The 22,154-nt window shown below is 46.0% G+C and overlaps 1 protein-coding gene across 2 annotated transcripts; it reads left to right on the top strand.

Annotated features, from left to right (window-relative positions):
* The first annotated feature begins 10,971 nt into the window (after window positions 1-10,971).
* LOC102449744 (uncharacterized) lies at window positions 10,972-21,007 on the top strand. Of its 2 annotated transcripts, none has more exons than XM_006115478.5 (2): window positions 10,972-11,437; window positions 19,168-21,007. In XM_006115478.5, the coding sequence occupies exons 1-2, from the start codon at window positions 11,123-11,125 to the stop codon at window positions 20,278-20,280; spliced, it is 1,428 nt and encodes a 475-aa protein (XP_006115540.4). In that variant the 5' UTR covers window positions 10,972-11,122; the 3' UTR covers window positions 20,281-21,007. The 2 variants fall into 2 exon arrangements, with proteins under 2 accessions (XP_006115540.4, XP_014425233.4); XM_014569747.4 differs by having other exon boundaries at window positions 10,974-11,437; window positions 19,165-21,007.
* The last annotated feature ends 1,147 nt before the right edge of the window (window positions 21,008-22,154 follow it).

Here is a 22,154-nt window from a genome sequence, read left to right as displayed (position 1 = left end):
GGAAGTCAGTGGAGCTATTGTAGTGTAAGATAATTTGATTTTAACTGTTAGTTCTTTCATCTGCCCTACATAGGTATACTCCTATAATATCTTGAATATTGAGCCTGCTCACCTGTTCATGTGAGCAATTCTTGTGATTTTTACTAACACAAGACTGGCACAATAAATAGCTGAAACAGATCACTAGAATAAGTTAGATCCCAAATAAACTTCATGTGGCATCATGATAGTATTTATATGTTCACGTATGTTTTATTTTGTAATTCACTAAATATATTGCTGCATACTAGAAACTAAAGTATTTTATAGCTAACTTGTTAGACTGCTAATAAGTGGGTCAAATCAACCAGCCCAGTTTGTTGAAGTTGAGCAAACTAAGTATTTGACAATTGCTGCAATTTTTGAGCAAAGATTAAACACAGAACTATGCTGCTGTTTATTTACTTGTTTGCATATCATTTTATTTGTACTTTACAAAGTTTAAAAATCATCACAATTTGTGCTTTCCTAAATATAATTCCTATTAATACATATATTGGAATCTAAGTTCCCCCAAGTGGTTATGCAGCTTCCTGCTAAGCCCCACACAAATGCTCAGGGCTGTAGCGAGGCGAAATCTCTCCCCAAGCCCTGAAGCTGCAGAGGCCAGCATAAGGAAGCCTTTCTCCACCAGCCCCAGGAGGGAGCTATTGCAGCTGGTGGAAAGGGGCCCTTCCCCCACTGGCCCCAGCAGGCAGCCATTCAGGTAAGATGAAATCCTACTCTCCTGCCCCCAACTTGAGCCCCCCACCCAGCCCTGAGCACCCTTCTGCTCCTGCACCCAAAGCCCTCATCCCTGGCCTCACCCCAAAGCCCACACCCCTGTTCCAGAGCCTGCACTTCCAAACCTCTCCACCCCAGCCTCATCCCACAGCCTGCACCCCCCAGATAGAGCCCTTGCACTCCAAACTTCTGTCCTAGCCCTGAGCCCCTCAACCCCAGCCCTACCCTAGACCCTAGAGGTGTGTCTAATCTTAATTTGAGAATCATCACCCTACAGACACCGGAATTCTGGTTTTGACATCCTAAATCACAGAAAAATATATTATGGTACTTAGCAAACTGGAAGCAATTAATTATTATATTGGTGTGCCTCACAATGGGAAAATATTATTCAGAAGAACATTTCAATTAACTTGCTTACTTGGCAAGTTTTTAAAGAGTCATTAAGAGCTCATTAGTGGTTTTGTGATCTTTGACCTCTATCAGACACATGAGAATGTGGACATCGTTGAAAAGCCAAACATGATCTTTGGTGTGCTTCTTTGCGAGATGGATAACTTCATTCCACCTGTGTCCCACCTTTACACCTAGGAATAATATACATGATTTCAAATAAAAACTCCACATGCATAATTATGCCACTTGACATTAACTCCCAATTTCATTCAGTACCAGAAACTTTGATTATAAGTTTAAATAACCACCTCTGGACTTAGCAGACTTTACAGCTAGGTTTCAGTGATAAATCTCCCACTTTTAGCAAACATTTTATTGATTATCTCCAAATACACTTTGTCCTGGTCTATACAAAATACATAGCTGGATTCAGCTTCCCTTAAGCAGAGCCACCACAGTGTCTGCACTGTGGTAGGCTGATAGGAGCACATGCTTCTGTTGACTTCCCTTATTCCTTGCAAAATGAGACGTACAGGATGCCTTTGGGGACTGCCTTCAGCATTTGATTTGGGGGTCTACACTAGCCCCACTGTATTGAATGCTAGAAGATTGACCTCCGGAAAGTCGATCTTTTCCATGGTGTAGACATGCCCCTTGTGTCACTGATATCCTGGACCCCATTAATAAGGTGCAGGTCTAATAATTGCATCAATGACTTCCTCCTGAACAAAGATGACAGAAAATATTGCCCAAAGTCATTATTCTGGATGTGTGTGGGGCATATGATTACTAAAGCAAACTGCAGATGAGGGCCCCATGACTGGCAGCAGTAGAGCTCTGTGAAAATTATTATTGACAACTGTGATGATGTGGGGACAGTCTGTCTTCTCTCATAAATTATGGTTGATATTATGAAATTGCTGTGTCAAGGAAAACCTCTGTATGTGTAACCACCACAAGCTGTCAGAATTATGTTATATCTTCCCCAGATCTCCACAAAATGGATCATAAATACCACTATTACTTTGTAACAAGACATTTTTGAAAAACTAAACACCAAAACAGGCACAACAAGACCTTTTATACAGGCTCCTTATTAATTTGCTGTGGATTATTTTAGAAAAATTCCTCCATACTTCAGACAGCAAAGAATTTTAACAAATCAGCCTGAAAGGAAAAGACATTACTAAGGAAGAACAACCTTAAGTAGTAATTGGGTTGGTATTTAACCTGCGAGCTCTGATCTTAATCCTGACATCTTAGATTTACAGAAAAAGTATTTTATATAATGTTAAACTTGTAGGCTACGTCTACACTGGCCCCTTTTCCGGAAGGGGCATGTAAATTTCACGAGTCGTCGTAGGGAAATCCGCGGGGGATTTAAATATCCCCCGCGGCATTTAAATAAAAATGTCCGCCGCTTTTTTCCGGCTTTTAAAAAAGCCGGAAAAGAGCGTCTAGACTGGCCCCGATCCTCCGGAAAAAGTGCCCTTTTCCGGAGGCTCTTATTCTTACAAAGAAGTAAGAATAAGAGCCTCCGGAAAAGGGCACTTTTTCCGGAGGATCGGGGCCAGTCTAGACGCTCTTTTCCGGCTTTTTTAAAAGCCGGAAAAAAGCGGCGGACATTTTTATTTAAATGCCGCGGGGGATATTTAAATCCCCCGCGGATTTCCCTACGACGACTCGTGAAATTTACATGCCCCTTCCGGAAAAGGGGCCAGTGTAGACGTAGCCGTAAAGATTATCTTTCTTCCCCTGTTTTTCCAATGCTTCTACATAGGAACTTTGGCAACCTGAGTAAAGATAACAGAATATGAAAGTGGTGCCAATAAAATAATTGGAAAACTCTAAAAAAATAAAATATGGTATGAACTACATTAAATACGATGTGAGAGTTTTGGCACAGATTTAGGAGGACCTCTGTAACTTCACTTGTACTTTAGTCAGCTGAGTTGAGTAATCACTGTAAAATGCTAATTAAACATTTCAAAATAAAACCAGAAAACTATATCCTTTCTTTATATATTTTACATCAAATACAAAATGAAACACATGTACACCATTTCATTTGAACAATGTCTTTTCACTGCACCAGAAATGGTTTATACTCACATGATTGTCATAAATTGTCAAAGCTGCCTCATAGTCACCCTGAAAAACCAAAGGAGGATTGTGAACTTTAGGACACAGTATCCAAAGGTGACTGCTAGAGTTTAGTAATAACACATTTAAAAAAGAATATTGGAGATCCCATCAATAAATGTCCATATGAGAATGTGCAATATGCCCAGATTTGGTATGGGAGAAGTGAACAAGTGGGCTACCATCTTATTATTATGTGTATTATAGGCCCCAGGAGGAGAGTAGCTCAAGTCATATTACATAAAAAGTAATTATATATATATAACACAAAATAACTCTATAGTTATCTTGTGGCTTTCATTCAAATCTTAGTCAAAGAGATCTGAAGATATTGAAAGAAAAATTCAGCCTGAATACATACAGTACTAGATTTACCAGGCAAAATTACCATGGAAATCTCATTTCATTGTACGTGCAAAACAAATTCAATATAAAGTAAATGTTCACGCATGTCTATTAGAAGGGGAACTGTAGGAAGAAAAGTAGCATGGAGAAGTTTTCAATAAAGGAAGGAAGGGGCTTGCTTTATCTTACCCTCCCCAGTTAGGTTGTAACATAAAGTTTTGTATTAATTACTGAACGACAAATTGGGACAAATTACATTAATTAAATGGGAATTTTGCATATGCAAGGACTACAGAAGTGGGAACATCTTTCTATCTCAAAATCAATTTAGAATGTGTTTTTAACATACTTGATTTTCGAATCATAGTAATTTCTCTACATGCCTGTAATGTCTCTAGATTCTTTTAGATTTTGTTTCCTTCTAAAATATCACTTTGGAAAACACTTTAGTAAAGTACAAAACACTGCAAATTATAACTCAGTATTTTCCTTAAAACATTGAAAGGGATGAAGGGAGGAAAGTAGACCAAACTCTTTTTGTCAGGGCTGCCTATTAATATAAGGGTATGTCTACACAGCAAAGTAAAAAGTAAAGTAGGGTCTACACAGCGAAACCTCTATTTCAAAATTAATTCGAAATAGCAGAGCACTTATTTTGAATTTGGTAAACCTCATTCCATGAGGAATAACGCCAAATTCGAAATAGCTATTTCTAAATAAGTGCTATGTAGACACTTATTTCGAAATAGGGGGCCTCCAGCCTTCCCAGGGAGCCATGGTGGCCACTCCAGCCTCAACCAAGAACACTCCTCTCCCTCCCTGCTCCCCGGAGCCCTTAAAGGGGTTGACTCTGGCCACAGTGCCCGTGCCAGCTCCAAGCCTGCCAGCCCAGAGCCAGCAGTCACTGCCCCTGACCCAGTGGCCCTAAAACATGAGCTAGCAAGCCACTGGCAGCCAGCCCTCCACTGCTCCCCGGGAGCAGTCTGCCAGCTCCCAGGACCCTGCCAGGGCCCAGAGAAGGCGGGCGCCTTCCTGGTCCAGGGTGGAGACCATGGACCTTATTCAGGTTTGTGGGGGATGCCCTCAACGTCCATGATCTCTGCACTAGACAGAGGAACACTGCCATGTATGGCAGGATAGCTGCCAGCCTGGCCACCAAAGGCCACATGCGAACCCAGGAGCAGATTTGCATGAAAATCAAATTGGGGATACGGCGAGACCCACAACCCTGAGCCCTGAGCTTCCCCTCCCAATTCTTCCCCTTGCTTCCCCCTTCTAGCTCCCTCCTCCCAGGTTTCCCCCTCCCCTCTCCCACCCTCTCTTCTCTTTCCTGCCTCCTTTCCGCAGACTCACCATAGTTCATCCACCTCCCCCCGCCCATTTTGTTAAATAAAGAGCCTAATCCGAACTACCTAGTCCGTGCCGCGTGTAGCCGCGCGGCACGGAGTCCGCACTAGCGGACATTTAAAAATGGCGGCGCCCGGATATATGCAAATGAAGCCCGGGAAATTCAAATCCCGGGCTTCATTTGCAACTCCAGTTGCCTACATTACCACCCTAGTTCGAACTAGGGTGGTAGTGTAGACATACCCACAGTGAGTAGAGGCTGTTAAGAACCATTAGCACCTCCATTGTTTGGTTGGTTGTTTAAATCATTAAAGGTGGAAGATAGCATGCTAATGGTCTGAACTGGGATATAGGATGGCTCACACACTATCTTCCACCTTTTAATGATTTAAACAACCAACCAAACAATGGAGGTGCTAATGGTTCTTAACAGCCTCTTGTAACTATTTGTACTATCTACTCACTGTCTCTTTTTCTTCCTGCCCTCCCCTTTTCTCCCCTTTTTCCTCCCCCCCCCCAACCCTCCGCCTTCCCTTATTTATTCTTGCATCTGGACTTATTATACTCCAATCATCTGAAGAAAGTGGGTTTTGCCCATGAAAGCTCATGATACCATCTCCATGTTTTGTTAGTCTTTAAGGTGCTACGAGGTGCTATTTGTTGTTTTTTAAGTTTTTCCTGTTACAGACTAACTTGGCTATTCCTCTGAAGTTTATTAATATAAGAATATTCATCGACCTGGAATGGATAGCACATAGATGTAGAAGTGTGCTCATACCTTTTCAATAAAATACAAAGCCCAGTGCCCGTAATTATGGTAAGCAAGCATGTCACAATCCTGAGGAGAGAGAAAATATTTTACTTCCAATGTAAACTGATTTAAGCAGATGTAGAGCATGCAAACCTGAGAGTGTAATAAATCAGTAGCTATTACATCAAAAGCTTAAATTGATGTTCCTGTCTGAAAACTTATTCAATAGTCTCACTCAATAGACTTGCTCTTTGTGGATATGCAGAGATACACAAATATGGAACCTCACAATTCAAGTTTTACAGAGCCACTTTTCAGAGCACCACTGCATTTAGAATCAGACGCTAGCTCATTTAATGGCACCTTTATTGGAAAACTTCCACACAGACAGTACTAACTACTTGTCTGCTTTTTCAGCCAGAGACTGACAGCTTAAGGTCAAATACTCCCCTTCATTATGCCAGTGGTTGACGGCAAAAGTCCAGACCCCCAACCACCAGAGGGGCAGGGGATGTCTCCACACCCTGATCCCGCTCCACAGCAGTAGTGCCAGGCAGGAGAAGCACTCTCCAGCAGCTCCCGACCCCATATTTGTCCAAAACTACAGGACAGAGGAAGCCTCCCCCTTAACCCAAACACACCCAAACTGAAACCATGGGATGGGGGAAGCTCCCCCAATAGCTCCCTGTCCCCAGCAGATGCCCCAGGGCAAGGAAGCCCAGTCCCCCACAAAAATTGCAGACTGGCAAGGGAAGCCCCTGTGCCCAAGCCGACTCTCTATCAGAAGCAATAGGGAGGAAGGGAGAAGACCCCAGCGCCTCCCATTTGTCCACTATGGAAGTGGGGAGGGAGGGCGGGCAGCATGGGAAGCCCCAGCACCCAGACCTGCCTGCAGACCTGGGAATGAAGGAATTCTCACCGCCTGCTGCAGCCCTGGAGCTGTGGCAGGGGGAAAGAGTTTCTATGGTGTTGGGGGCACAGTCAAGGATGGTGCAGAAAGGAACAAAAGGGGTTAAAGGGCTATTGTGGGGGCAGTGAAATGAAGAGCCCGTAGGTGCAACAGGGGTAGGCCCCAACCCCAGGGAAGGGGCAGAAAGAGGTGGGGGGCACAGGCAGAAAGGGTGGGGAGCCTCTCACTTGCTTTGGACCTTAGTCTGCCTCCAATTATGCTGGCACAAACTCACTGAAGATAACAAGGTTGCACCAGCGTAACAAACAGGAATCTGAATAAAAAATAACTATATTGGTGACAACTCACATAATTACAAAAATCATAAAGGGAGACTAAAACTGCTTATTCTTGCCCAAGGGAGAAGTTATAATTGATCTGATCTCGAAAGGGACAGAGTGCTCATTTTAGTGGTGACTACTTCAGTACAAACCTATGACATGTGAGAGAGTTCGCTCGAGGTCAGCATTTTTTGTTGTTTGCATACACCAGAAGTTTATTGTGAGTTGTTTAATATTAAACTACAGCAAGGACTCTACTGATTCAAATGATTAAATGTTTGACATAAAAATGACATTACCAAGTTTAGCCTACATAGAAATTGGTTCCCAATGTCATGCAGCTAAGATTGCTGGGTCCCTTCTCTATGCCTACAATGTAGCCGCTTAGTGCTGAAACACTAAGCTATAAGAAATGCCTAGGAGAAAGGTGTGGCCTATGAGCACTCCTCAAAGAAATTTAAGCATCTGCAGCTCTTGCTACGTTTCAAAAGCAGAGACGCAGCTCCTGGGACCGGGTGTGAGCCGCGACAGCTGAGTCCCAGCTTGTGCCCGGTCCCCCGTTGCGCACCAGCACCATGGAGATGGTGCTGGGGGAAACCAGCTTTTAAGCTGGCTCCCCCCAGCACCGGCTCCTGCTCCCCAAGTAGTGACTCGACTAATTGCTTGCATCCTGCTGAAAATTGAAGCCATGACCCCTTCTTTGCAAATGGCTACAGCTCAGATCACCATTAACCCATTCTCTTCTGATCACTGATCTGTAAGCACAGTATCAGAGAGCCTCTTGGGTTTCCAATGGACAGCAAACTGATAAGTCTTTTGCAAAGCAAGAAGCTTCCTGGGATGCGTATGTGTGTATGTGTGTGCGCATAGCAGTAAAGTTTCCCCACAGTGCACCATAGTCCTAAGACCCTTCTTGTGTCTTGTCTTCTTCCAGGCCCCTCAACTTCTATTGGCTGTAGAATCTCTACAGCTTGGCCATAGTGGAAGCATTTCCATGATGAATTATGGTTAAAGTTCTAAACAGGACCAACAAGCAGGTCCAGTACCAAAGACAGAGGGACTTATGGCTAGACAGCTGCAAAATTAAAATTGCCATTTTGTAACTGTCAGTACTTGGCATATCTATGTCTTCCTAGCTGCTTATTAACTCATGGTACATTTTTTTCTTGTTATTCCTGTGAGGATGTGCTCACACAGGGCCCTAAATACTGAGTTCACAGTGGCAGTGCATAAAAACCAGAAGCAAAATTCTCCACAAAACCTATGCTAAGTAAAGAATAGGATGTAAATTCAGCAGACCCAAAGGCGCTTTCAAGTGCTTCCTAGAAAATTAAATTGGCATATGGTTTAGAGCTGCAGTTGTGGTGAGTGACGAAGATAGTCTTGCTTCCAGAAAGCTTACAGTCCACAAGAGTCTCAGCAGTAACAAAGACGATTCATAATAACCGTCCTCCCCTGTGATGTTTGCCAGGATAATTTTAGTGACAGGGTTTTATGTACATTTAAAACACAACAGTAGCACCACTGTAGTTGTGTGATTGTAGTACTTTAATGTAGACACTACCTGTACCAACATTAGAGGTAATGCATCTCCCAGAGAGACAGTAGCTGGGTTTATGGAAGATTTCCTCCACTGACCTATAGCTGTCTACAAAGGGATTCAGTTTAGCTTAGGTACCCCTGTCAGCAGTGTAGTTATGCCTTAATTTTCTAGGAAGCACTTGGAAGCACCTTCGTATCTGCTGAATTTAATCTTTTTCTATTAAAACAAATATGTTTATGTTTTTAGCCCTTGCAGAGAAAATCTTTGAAATGTGAATTGCTGTGGTGCTGACTTTGGGCTGGTCTGTGATCACAAGTTACATTGGCACAAAACCATGAAATTGGCTCAGACCAAGAATCCTAGGCATGTAGGCATCTAGTTTAGGCATGTCAAATCCTGTGTAATTAATTAACTGAGTAAACATTATGTTTAACCAGTTAGCCAATTAAAAGCAGGCCCCCTGCTTCCCCACCACAGGCCGGAAAGGAGGGGGGGGGAGTGAGCTGCTCCAGGCCCCACTGGTTAATGGTAACCAGTAAGTATAGTTGCTTATGGATTAACACTTCACATAATCTAGCCCAGTATCCTGCCTTCCAAGAATGCTTCAGAGGGAATGAACAGAATAGGTGATCATCAAGTGATAAGTGAAAAATCCACATTGTGAAAAATTGTTCTCCTGGGCCTCTGATGATAGGACAAGAAGCAATGGGCTTAAAATGCAGCCAAGGAGGTTTAGGTTGGACTTTGGGAAAAATGTCTTGTCATGGTGGTGAAACACTGGAATAAATTGCCTTACAGTTCTAGTGTTCTATGATTGTATGATAGCTATGCCAACCTAGCCCTTGGAATAGACAGTGTTAGGTGGAAGGAAAAATTTTGCAGCTGGTACTGAACTCCTCCCATGGATTTAGGTAGTGTCTGCCCTGGAGTTCTACAGTCATGGCACCAGATGGCAGAGGTAAGCTAAACAATAGCAGTAAGAGATTGATGAACTGCTCTATTCACGCAAATAGGATATTAGGAAATTAATTACGATAATGTAAATGTCAACATTGGAATTGTTCTTGCGGATTATTTTAGCAGAAACATCCAGCTAATGTGCTTTTCCAGTGTGGTTGCCTAGGCCAGAAGTAAAAGATGGACTAGACCTACTGTATTCAGACTGCCACTGTGGTGTGCATTTGCAGTTCACAGTGTGCTTCCTGCTTCCATAGCTCCTTGGAGAATAGCCCACAAGAATTTAGAACATAACATAAGAAAATAAGAATGGCCGTACTGTGACAGACCAAAGGTCTATCTAGCCCAGTAGCCTGTCTGCCGACAGTGGCCAATGCCAGATGCCCCAGAGGGGGTGGACCGAAGACAATGAACAAGCGATTTGTCTCGTGCCATCCATCTCCAGCCTCTGACAAACAGAGGCTAGGGACACCATTTCTATCACCTGGCTAATAGCCTTTTATGGACCTAACCTCCATGAAATTATCTAGCTTCTCTTTAAACTCTGTTATAGTCCTAGCCTTCACAGCCTCCTCTGGCAAGGAGTTCCACAGGTTGAATACGCACTGTATTCAACTTTTATTAGTTTTAAACCTGCTACCCATTAATTTCATTTGATGTTCTCTAGTTCGTCTATTATGGGAACTAATAAATTACTTTTCTTTATTCACCCTCTGCACACCACTCATGATTTTATATCCCGCTATCATATCCCCCCTTAGTCTTCTCTTTTCTAAACTGAAGTCCCAGTTGCTTTAGCTTCTCTTCATAAAATTTAGGGGGGCGGTAGAGAGTAAAAAACTTATGTAGCATATTCAATAGGCTAAACCAGTGTTTCCCAATTTTATTTGGCCATGGAACTCTTTTAAACTCGAAAAAATTTTGCGGAACCCCAATAACAGTCTAATATATGGAGCTGAAAAAGTAGACCACAAATAGATCAGGATAATAATAAACAAATGCTAAACAAGGTCATGAGATCAACATTTAGTTTAATTGTACATATTTAAAAACAAAAATCACATACTATTAATTATTATTTTTTTAAATCATAAAATATTGTTGTAACGGAATTTTCTTGCAGAACCCTTATTTTCTCTTTGTGGAACAAACACCATTTGGTAAACACTGGGCTAAGCACATCTGTGGATCCAAAGCCAACATAACAAAGTCAGGACGAGGTCACTGGAGAAGGAACTGATCTGTGAGCAAGTTTTAAAAACTAGCACCGCTTACTGTACTTGGTTCTGAAATGACTGGGAAGCCGGTGGGGGTATTTGGGCATGGTTCTGGTGGAAGGGCTGTAATGTTTGTAAAGATCGAGTTTAGTTCTTCAGCAGCTCAGGGAGGTTGTTTGGAGCGAGCACCCAATAAAATCATTCTCCTCTCCGCAGCTCCAGTGTGATCAAGGAAGACGGGGAAGGAATTCCCTGAGAAGCCCTGGGGCTGATGCCTACCGAGGGTGCAGAGATCGGCACATGCTGTGCAGAAAGCGGGAAAGAATAGGGAAGATGACTGTCTAAAATCTGGGGAGGCTGGGGTTAAAACCACAGAGTTTCTTAACCCACCATGCCCTAGAGAGGAGCTGCAAGGCTCAGAGGGAGGGCTCAATGAAAACGGGAATTTCCTGTTCTCAGCCACATTTCCCTCCCAGCGCCATGGGTCCCCAAGCGGCGGACGCTTCCTTTCCTGGGAAAACAGCCCCCTCCACTGACGCGCTCAGGGCATGGGTCCCGGCGGAGCGGCGAGCCGCGGCAGCAGCGCCCGGGGCAGAGCCACAGCAGAGCAATAGCGCCCGGGGCGGGGGCAGAGGACAGCGCAGAAACCAGGAGCTGCTCAGCACAAGGGGGTTGACGCCTGAACTGTGGCTGGAAAGGGATCGCGCCGTGATCGCGATGAACGCTCCCAGTGTCCATGCGTGCCAGGTTGGTATAATTTTGGGTGGTGCCTGGAAGCGGCCCAAGCCCCCCTCAGACACACACCTGCCTAGTAAGCCGATATATATACACACACACACACACACACACACACACACACAAGAATGTAAAAAGGCACTGCACAGTAGGGATGTCTATGGCTGTGTCCAGACTCAGGGGTTTTTTCGAAAAAAGTAGCCTTTTTTTTGAAAAAACCTCACCTGCGTCTAGACTGCAGCCGCGTTCTTTCGAAATTAAATCGAAAGAACGCGGCTTTTCTTTCAATGGCGGTAAACCTCAATTTACGAGGAAGAACGCCTTCTTTCGAAAGTTCCTCTTTCGAAAGAAGGCGTTCTTGAATGTAAATAGGGCTTCTTCGAAAGAGAGCATCCAGACTCACTGGGTGCTTTCTTTCGAAAAAGCAAGCCGCTTTTTCGAAAGTTCAACGTGCAGTCTAGACGCTCTCTTTCGAAAGAGGCTCTTCCGAAAGTATCTTCCGAAAGAGCCTCTTTCGAAAGAGGCTTGCAGTCTAGACATAGCTTATGTGTAGATGACACGATTAATCGATAAGCCTGGGCTCATCGGGTAATCTTGTCAACTACAGGCACTCCTGGCCTCTTGCTGCTTCTGTGTCAGAGGCAGCAAGGGGTGGGGGGAGCAGGAGCTGGTACCTGTGAGGAGCTGGCTTAAAAGCTGGCTCCCCAAAAGCACTGGATCCGCCTGCTTGATAGAGAGGCAGCAGCGGGGAGGGTGAGAGGGGCAAGCAGGAGCTGATACACAAGGGGAACCAGCTTTCAAGCAGGCTTCCCACATGTGCCAGCTCCGTGGACCCACCTGCCCCCCCTTAAAGAGGCAGCAGGTGAGGGTAACAGGAGTTGATGTTGGGGGCACCAACGGGTGTGGTGGCAGGGAAAGCTGCCATAAAGCAGCCTTTGTTCACAGGAAGCTCAGACCTCACACTGACGGGCTGTTGTCACCCCATGTTGCTGCCTTTGTATCAGAGGCAGCAGCACAGGGTAGCAGGTGGGAACCGGTCTGCACGGGAAGCTGGTTTTTAAATTGGCCCCCCTCCCAGACTGGCTCCCACCTGCCACCCAGCGCTGCTGCCTCTGATACAGAGGCAGCAGCATGGAGTGAGAGGGGGGCTCCCAAGGAGTGGGGCCAGAGCACACTGGCTGCTGGACTTGCCCCTGGGGATTATCAAATAGTCATGTAACTGCTAAAATATCTTGTGATTACATGTCTATTCAGTTGCACACTAGCTAATATCCCTACTGGAAACTGTTAAGTGTTTAACAGTTTCCTTCTATTGCACAATACGGAGTGGGAAGGATGAGGGATCTGGCTGAGGATGTGGACTCTAGGGTGGGGCTGCGGCTCAGGAGGATTTGGGGTGTGGGAGGGATTCAGGGCTCAGGCAGAGCATTGGGATGTGCGGATAAGGGCTGTGGGGTGGCGCCAGATATGAGGGATTCAGAGTATTGGAGGAGGCCTAAGGCTGGGGCAGAAGCTTGGGGTGCAGGAGGTGAGGGCTCTGGCTGGGGGTTCGGGCTCTGGAATGGGTCCAGGGATGAGGAATTTGGAGTGCAGGCAGGCTGCCACATGGCTGGACTCCCCCCAGCCCTCTTGCTGCCAGGAGCTGCAAGTTCTGGGAGAGGAGCCACCCCATCTCTCCTGCCCAGCCCATTGATAGGGGCAGGTAGATAGAAGGGGCAATTATCCAGGGGTGTGAGTGATTTAAAAGGCCCCAGAGGCCCTGGCCACTGCCATGGTAGTTCTGCCAGTTCTGGGGAAAAGCATCTCTTGATTCAAAGATACTTTTGATATGTTCCATGCAGGTGTTCCATGGGGTAGCTGGGCAGCAGAGTAGCAAATACTGCTACCTAAGCTGCTCCAGAACCTTCCTGGGCTATATCAAAACTCTTCCTGGGCTATATCTTTGACTCAAGAAATGCTGTGATGTTTCCCCAGAGCTGGTTGGGTGGGCACAGTGTATCTTCTGTCTCCTCCAGGCAGGAGGGATGTGTGTGCGCTCAGGGCTTGTCTGGGCTGGGGAGAGGAGAGCTTGTGGCCTTGGCCAAGGAAGGAGGATGGGGGAGGGACATGGGGACAGTGGGAGGGATTGGGGAAGAGGCCTGGTCCCAAACATTGGTGGAGCCAGGCCCCAGTGCTCTGAATATTAGTGGGGCACAGACACCCCAGGCCCGTATAACTCATAGTTTATGTCAGTCTCTGGGAGTCACTAGCCTGTTCAGGAAGAGCCAAGCAGCCATCCCTTAGGGTCCTCCAAAGTTTAGTTTAACAGTCACTCAAGAGCCAACAGGGTGGTTCATTGGGATTTACCTCAGGGAATATTGTTTTTGCTACTTTGTCCCAAGAGCTAAGCCAATATTGGGGGGTTTCAGGATTGTTTCTGTTAGGAGGATAAATTGTATGAATCAGGTGCACTCCTGTTTAGGTACAAAGAAAGTATACAAAAAAATCCTGTTTCCCTGCACACAGTAGGAACACACAGTAGCAGCAAATCCTCGCTCAGGTTTCAAGCCTACCTTTTCAACAAGTTCTGTGCCCAAAGGAGCTGTCTCTCTCCTTCTCAGAGTCACTCACACAATGGCTTCTTGCTTCCTGTTGTCTTTGACACAAACACACAGCTTGTCAAAACCAATCCTCTAGATCCTGCATTGCAATAAGTCCAAGAGAAATATCTCAGACTACACAGTTTAACCCTGTTCAATCTGTGTCATGCAATTGATTGCCTTGGGGAATAGCGTCTATTGCCTATAGTCATCTCACTCCATAAGGAGATTTAATTGCTCTTTACATATAGCCCTCTTCAGGGGCTAAATGATTCCCCACCTATGGATTTTAATCACATCTCTAAGGGTATGTCTAGACTACATGCTTCTGCCGACAGAGGCATGTAAATTAGACATACCGACATAGTCAATGAAACGGGGATTTAAATATCCCCCGCTTCATTAGAATAAAAATGGCTGCTGCGTTGTGCCGGCACAGCTGTTTATCGGCACAACCGGCAGTCAACACGGGGATCGGTCGACAAGGAAAGCCTTTGCTGACCGATCCCTTATGCCTTCACGAAGTATAAGGGATCGGTCGGCAAAGGCTTTCCTTGTCAACCGATCCCTGTCGGTTTGTGCCAACAACCAGCTGAGCCGGCACAATGCAGCGGCCATTTTTATTCTAATGAAGCGGGGGATATTTAAATCCCCGCTTCATTGACTACGTCAGTATGTCTAATTTACATGCCTCTGTTGGCAGGGGCATGTAGTTTAGACACACCCTAATAACTGATCAGTTGATCAAAGATGGCTAGATGGTAGCCACTGACACCTTCCAGTATAACATTATTATTTTAAATCTAGCACTCCCAATGGATCCTGCTTCTGCCTTTGCCTTCTGGCCCTCTCCTCCAGCAAATAAAAGGGCTGTGTTTAAAATGTTCACATTGTATTTGTAACACATATTCAAGCATTTAATAATTCAATAGCCACCTGTTTTATGTCCCTGGAGCAGGGTTGCAGGCTCCACAAACTGCTGCAAGCTCTTAGATGCAATGAGGGAAAGAGCCATGTGTCCCCCAGTCTTCATGCCTCTATAGACAGGGAGATCCCAAGAGAGATTCCAGGTGAAGTATAAGTTCCAGGAGCCATCAGTGGGTGGAATAAAAACACTGGGATTCCAACATAACTGTTGTGAACTCACCTTTTTCTGTCTTGTCTCATCTATTTCTGTTAGACCCAGCCAGGAATCTTCCATCAACATGTTTTTGTTTGTTTGTTTGTTTTCAACAAAAAATTCAGTTTGCAACCAAAAAAAAATCAACATTTTTTTTAAAGGAAATTTAGACTTTGCCAGTATTCTTCATTTTTTATCAGAAAAATCAAAATAAGATATTTTGTTTTGTGTTGGGTCAACCCAAATATAAACAATTGAGTTTGTTGAAGTGAATCAAACTGTTTATTGTGGGATACTTTAACTGTTTTCTATGTTCTTGGAAGTTGTATTTCAGGTGTCTCATGCCCCCATTCTCTTCTGTGGGCCAGGCTCTTGGCTGGACTATCTCTCCCATGATGCACCACTGCCTCCCTTTTGGTAGAACCTCAGGAGGACATCATGGCTATGTGCCATGTTTCATGACTGTAATGCATCATGAAAGGTGTAGGTCAGCCAGGAATCCTGTCTTGATGTCTGTTTAGAATCTGCTGTTGGTCATCTTCCTTTCCAAGTGCTAATTAATGGTTCTTATCAGCCTCTTTATAACTATTTAGTCTTTAAGATGCTATTAAACTGTTTGTTGTTTTTAAAGTTTTTCCTGTTACAGACTAACTTGGCTACCCCTCTGAAACCATAGAGGAAAGGCATGCTACATGGGGGGCGAACTGCAACCAGGCCTGCTGACTGGGGTGGGATGGGGGACAGTTGCCATGGGGTCCGGTGATTCAAAGGGGCACGGGGCTCCCACCTGCCACTGCTGCTATTGTAGCAGCAGCAAAGGCTGGAATCCTGGCCCTTTAAATCACTGGCAGAGCACTGCACCGTGTGCTTTGTGCTGCTCAAAATGCTGGCGGGAGACACAGTGGTTCACTTTGGGGCTGCCCCAGCCGCAGCCCCACCCCTTCTGCTTGAGGCCCTCCACCTTTAGGGAGCACAGAGCTGGGCTCCCCCTTCTCCCCCGCCTTGGCCAGGGATGCAAGGAGGCCGTCAGCACCCCTTACTGCTGTTCCTCTGAAGTACCACAGCAGCTTAGGCAGTCACAGTTCAATGTGAAAATGTGTTTGAAAAAAGGCCTTTCCATGGGGTTCAACAAACCAAAACAGAACATTTTGATTCAGAAATTTCAACATATTTCAGTGAAAAATGTCCAAAAGAAGTGTGTAGGCATTTAACTGAAACTTTTCTGAACTTTTTGTACAGCAAAACATTTTAATATTTCAGCTTTTTGTCCCAATTGAGGACAAATATCTAACAGATATCAAAATTGCATATTTAGTGCAATTTTTGTTTGTAGACCATCTCTAATTTTAGTACTGTAGCAGCTGTTAGAATAAGCTGCAAGCAGATGCCAATCATGGTTTAACATCAGTCCTCACAGACTGCTAAGCGTTCCCTTCCCTGCAAAGTGTATTGTAGCAAAAACTTTCCTGTAAGCCAGAGTTTTAAAGGCGGTGATGACCATGATCATAACTTTATTCTAGGGCAGAGAGTTCCATAGCATTGGGTCAGCTTCTGGGGATGTTCTGAGGAAAGGTGGGGCCGAGTGGGGTATGTCTGTACCAAACTGTGAACTCTATTTTGTATTGCCACTGCCATCTTGGATTGTAACCTTCATTGTGACCTTTATTTAATAGCAGAACCTTGTATTTGGATTAGAACATCCATTTTGTATTAGTGTTTGAATGACTTTGGCTTTGTCTATACTTAAAATGTATGCCAGCATAGCTGTGTCGCTCAGTGGTGTGAAAAACCCCACATACCTTAGCTGACATAACTGTGCTAACAACATTACAGTATAGACCCTGCTGTACTATCAGAAGAGGCCTTCTGTCAGCAAGGCTAACATTGTTCAGAGATAGTGTTCCTGCACTGGCAGTGGCAGAAAATCTCCTTCAGTCAGCATGTGGTGCATCTACACCAGGAGCCAGCATAGGCTCTGTAGTCTACACTTAGTGGCGTCTATGGCTGTGAAGCCATCATGGAGCACTTGTGGGCCATCAACTTTGGTTGTTATCTCAACTACGGGCCCACTGCCATGGGACAGCAGATTCTCCAGAGAAGCCTTATTGGGGGCAAGAGGCTGGAAATCCCATTTAGAGCAGATGAGCAAAAAGAAACAGTGTATTTAAAAAGGAAGGGGCTTTTCTGAGCAAAGGGATCAACCACCACTGTAAGTCAGAAACTTGGGCTAGAGAGCGAGGACAAGTCTACTTAGGTTTGAAATGCTGACCAGGCCCTGGACTTGTGTGGTAAGAGCAATGTAAGAGGATGAGGTGGAAACATTGCAGAACTGTTTGTTATTTTGCAAGGATTTATAACTCTAGTGCTTTCTGAGGAGTAACAATGGCTGTGATTCAGAAATGCCTTGGTGAAGCTTGTATTTCTCATTTGCTTGCCACACTTTCCCTGAAGAGGTTAGCCGAGCATCTTAGAGTGTCCCCTAGATGGTGCTGTAGAGGGGACATCACTCACGTCTGTTAAAAGTTTTGTGCCCTGTGCAACATAGTTAGGTCAAGCTAACCCTGCTGTAGACACAGGTAGGTTGACAGAAGCATTATTTGTCACCCTAGCTACTGCCCTTCAAAGAAGTGGATTACCTACTTTGAGGAAAGAGGCCCTTCACTCAATGTAGGAAGCATCTACACTATAGCAGTACAGTAGTGAAGCTGCAGTGCCATAGATGTGCCACTCCAATGCAGACACACCTGTAGCAAATAAGTGCTTGGGTGGGCGAAGGCCCTGGTTATGGGTTTAACCCACAGAGCCCCACGTCCCTTGGAAGGATGGCAAGACACGGCAACCGGGAACAGCAACTAATCACTACCCAGATCTAAGTAGCATGTGGGATCCAGAGGTGGGTTCATTCACAACAGATTGGTGTCTGTCCAGACAGAGGGATTGGTTCAGGTTGTGATAAAAAGCTCAGGTGTTTTTTTTTCTCCTGTTTTATGATCTTATCAAAGGGTCTGATTCAGCACCCGTGGACATGATTGGAATGACTGCTTTTGACTTTGACAAGCTTAGGATCAAGGGCTATGATTACACTACAAATTTTTTGCACAAAAATAGCTGGTTTTGTGCAAAAACCGGCGGAGCATCCACACCTCAAGCATGTTTTTGCGCAAGTAAATCGTCAGAACAGAGGGCTTTTGCTGGTAGAGTTATTTCTCTCCCCACGAGGAATAACTCCTTTTAGCACTACAGCTCTTGCGCAAAAAGGCAGGTGTGGATGCTCCGAAGGGTTTTTTGCACAAGAAACCCCTATCCGAAAAAGCACAGGTGCTCTGATTGCCATTAACAGAATGGCCATCAGAGCTTTCTTGCTCAAGAATATCCATGCAGTGTGGACACTCTCTTGCGCAAAAGCACATCACTTTTGCGATGAACTTTGAGGTCTAGATGTGCTTTTGTGGAAGAAGTTTTTGCGCAAGAACGCTTCCACAAAAGGCTTCTTGCGCAAAAACCCTGGGGTATGTCTAGACTGCATCCCTCTATCGGCAGAGGGATGCAGATTAGGCAGGTCGACATTGCAAACGAGGCAGGGATTTAAATATCCCGTGCCTAATTTGCATAAAAATGGCTGCTGCATTTTGCCAGCTCAGCACTTTGTCGGCAAAAAGCGGCAGTCTAGAGGGGGATCTGTCGAGAAAGAAAGCCTTGCAGGAGGCATAAGGGATCTGTCGAAAAAGGCTTTCTTTCTCGACAGATCCCCCTCTAGACTGCCGCTTTTTGCCGACAAAGTGCTGAGCCAGCAAAACGCAGCGGCCATTTTTATGCAAATTAGACACGGGATATTTAAAACCCTGCCTCATTTGCAATGTCGACCTGCCTAATCTGCATCCCTCTGCCAACAGAGGGATACAGTCTAGACATACCCCTGCAGCGTATACTAAGCCAGACTGTAAAGTTTTCAGATTTGTGACAACTTGTGATTTCCTTGGCTGAGGCAGCCTTTCCCCTAGGCACAGAGATGAATAATGTGTTGATTCTCTTCATGCCAGCAGGTGAAAATGAGTGAAAATGAGGAGGAGAATCCACAGCAGAAGAGTCTTCAGACAGAGGAGTCAAAGTTAGCATTGTCAGAAACATCCAGCAGGAAAGGTTCCCAGACCTCTGACTGGACAGATGACGGTGAGGATGAGTGGGAGATAGAAAATCAGGAGAGAAACCCCCATCCAGGAAAGAAATGGATTGACTCTTCTCCCCAAGGGAGGTGTTTCAGGAAACTCAAAAACATCATTGCCCAGCGGAGGCCTATTACTGGAGAAAAACTTCATAAATGTCCCGACTGTGGGAAGAGCTTTAGCCGGAGGTCAAATCTGATTCAGCACCAAAGGACTCACACAGGCCAGAGACCTTACGAATGCCCCGAGTGTGGGAAAACCTTCAGTCTGCGCTCAACACTTACCAGACATCAGCGAACCCACCTGCAGGAGAAGCCCTATAAATGCATTGAGTGTGGGAAGAGCTTTCGCCAGAGTTCTGACCTGATCGCTCACCAGCGGGTGCACACAGGAGAGACGCCGTTCCAGTGTGCTGTGTGTGGGAAGCGCTTTGGGCGGAGCTCCAATCTGAGCCAGCACCAGACCACGCACCTGGGAGAGAGACCCTATCAATGTGCTGACTGCCTGAAGAGCTTCCGGAGCAGTTCGGCCCTGGTGCAGCATCAGAGGAGCCACATGGGGGAGAAACCCTACCAGTGCTCTGAATGCAGGAGCCGCTTTCTGCAGAGCTCGGACCTGATCAAACACCAGAGGATCCACACTGGGGAGAGGCCCTACCAGTGCCCCACTTGTGGGAAATGCTTCAGCCAGAGCTCCTCACTCAGTGAGCACCAGAGGACCCACACTGGAGAGAGGCCCTACCGTTGCACCGAGTGCGGGAAACGTTTCTGCCAGAGCTCCACGCTTATCCAGCACCAGAGGATCCACACGGGGGAGAAGCCCTACAAATGCACTGAGTGCGGGAAGAGCTTCTGCCGGAGCTCCAACCTGAATCAGCACCTGACAATCCACATGGTAAAGGAACCTCATCGGTGCGCTAACTTTGGAAGGGGTTTCAGTCCGCTCACTAACCTTACTGTACACCAGAGAATCCACTCTGGACAGACTCCCTAAGACAGTGTTTCTTAAATTTTTTTAAGACCGAGTAACACCAAACAATTTTTTTTATAAGTAACACCAAGGGTTTTTTGTTGAGAAGAAAAGAAAAAAAGGGGGGGGGAGGGGGGCGAGGAAAAGTTATTGACCTCCCCTCCCCCCCCCCCCCAAAAAAAAAGGATCATGGGGGAAAGTTATTGAGCAAAAAAAAAAAAAAAGTTGCCTGCCCCTTTAAGGGTCACCATTTTGAACGCTTGTTCTCTGTGGCACACCTCCGACTGTCTTGCGGCACACCAGTGTGTCATGGAACACAGTTTAAGAAACACTGCCGTAAGAGCTATGGGGGCAGCTTCATGTCTCCTCCCCTTCCCCCGGACACTGGCCTATTCCATGAGGTTCAGTTCAGGGAGGGATTAGGGATCTCTTCCTCCACCTTGAAGAGATTTACTGCTGGACAGTCTTGCAGAGAAGGATCTGTTCTGTTCTGTACCTTTTGTTCTGCTCACTGCAGAGTGAGACCAGTCAGAATCATGCCAGTTTTATTCTGCTGCTGGGCAAGCCATTTGTTGCCCAGATGGGATCTGCAGAAGAAGGATAGGTGGAAGAAAATGACAGAGAGGGTCCAAGATACACAGAATCAAGTGGGAATGTAATGCTGCTCAGGGCTGTTTCCAGTAACTATCTTTATCCTTGACTCAGCTCCCACATCTCCCTCTGTATATTAAAAAAAACTTTTCTTGTGGGATGACAGAGTGACATCATCATGCCATTTTGCATCCCACAGTCTCTGCCCTTGCACACGCTCCCTGCCCCAGACACTGTTCGGGGACCAGCAAAACTGCCTGACAGTCCAGCCTGGGCAGATTCCACCTCCCAAGGGTCCTGCCTGCTCAGCCCTGGTCACAGCCTTTCGGGTGGTCCATCCCCTGGTCCAGGGGCTGCTTTGGCTCATGCGAGGCCGAGTGCAGCCCACTTGTGATGGGAAGGGAGGCAGGCTCCCATACCCCAGGGCTCCACAACTTGCTCCAGAGTCGCTTGTGCTGCTGTTGTTTTTGGCACTCATGGGCTGCTGGGCCAGTTGGCTCAGGAGCAGTGCCAGGCACAGGGTGAGGTCCCCAGCATCCCCTGCTGTCCTATCTTCCACCATGCCCCGAGCCCAGCACTGAGCCACCCAGCTGAGACTCAAGTCCACCCTTCTCCCAAGCCCAGACTGGCTCCCTCCCTCCTGCCTTGCCATGCATGGGGCTGCAGCAGTGAGCACTGCTTCTGTAAGGTGGGCGAGGTGGCACCTGGCAGCACTGACCTGAGTGGCCCTGGCACTGCAGCCTCATCCTCCCTCTTGGCCAGAGTTGCACTGAGTTTCATGAGGATAATGGGCCCATCTAAAGTTTCCAAGTTTCTAATATTAGAAAACCGAACACGTGTATCCTACCTCCACTCTTTTCCTGAGGCCCTGCTGCCACTCACCACATCCCCTCCCTCCTGCTGTCACTTGCTCATTTTTACCAGGCTGGGGCAAGGGGTTGGGCTGGAATGAGGGGTCTAAGGTGCAGAAAGGGGCTCAGGAATGGGGCCAGGCTGCAAATCAGAGCAGCATGGCTGTTGGGTCCCCTGTAGGATTTATAGGAGAACAGCTGAAATATTTTAATGTAGTCTACTGGAATTCTGACAGAGTGAAATTGTGGACCACTCCATTAGCTCCAGTGGGGGGCAGAAGTCACACCTTGTGGGAGGAGGAAGCTGAGCTTCTGTCACTTCAGTCTTAGCAGGATGAAGACCCAAAGGACCATGCACAATACCCCATCTTTGATAGGAATCCCTTCTCATGCAAATCTATGGATTTTGCTTCATTGTGTTGTAATCTATCACTTTGCAACATATGTTTATCTGGA

This window comes from Pelodiscus sinensis, chromosome 1 (genome assembly GCF_052426305.1).
Source record: "Pelodiscus sinensis isolate ZL-2025 chromosome 1, ASM5242630v1, whole genome shotgun sequence".
Classification (NCBI taxonomy): Eukaryota; Metazoa; Chordata; order Testudines; family Trionychidae; genus Pelodiscus; species Pelodiscus sinensis.
Note: the sequence above shows the minus strand (reverse complement) of the source record. Positions and strands in the feature narration are given on the sequence as shown.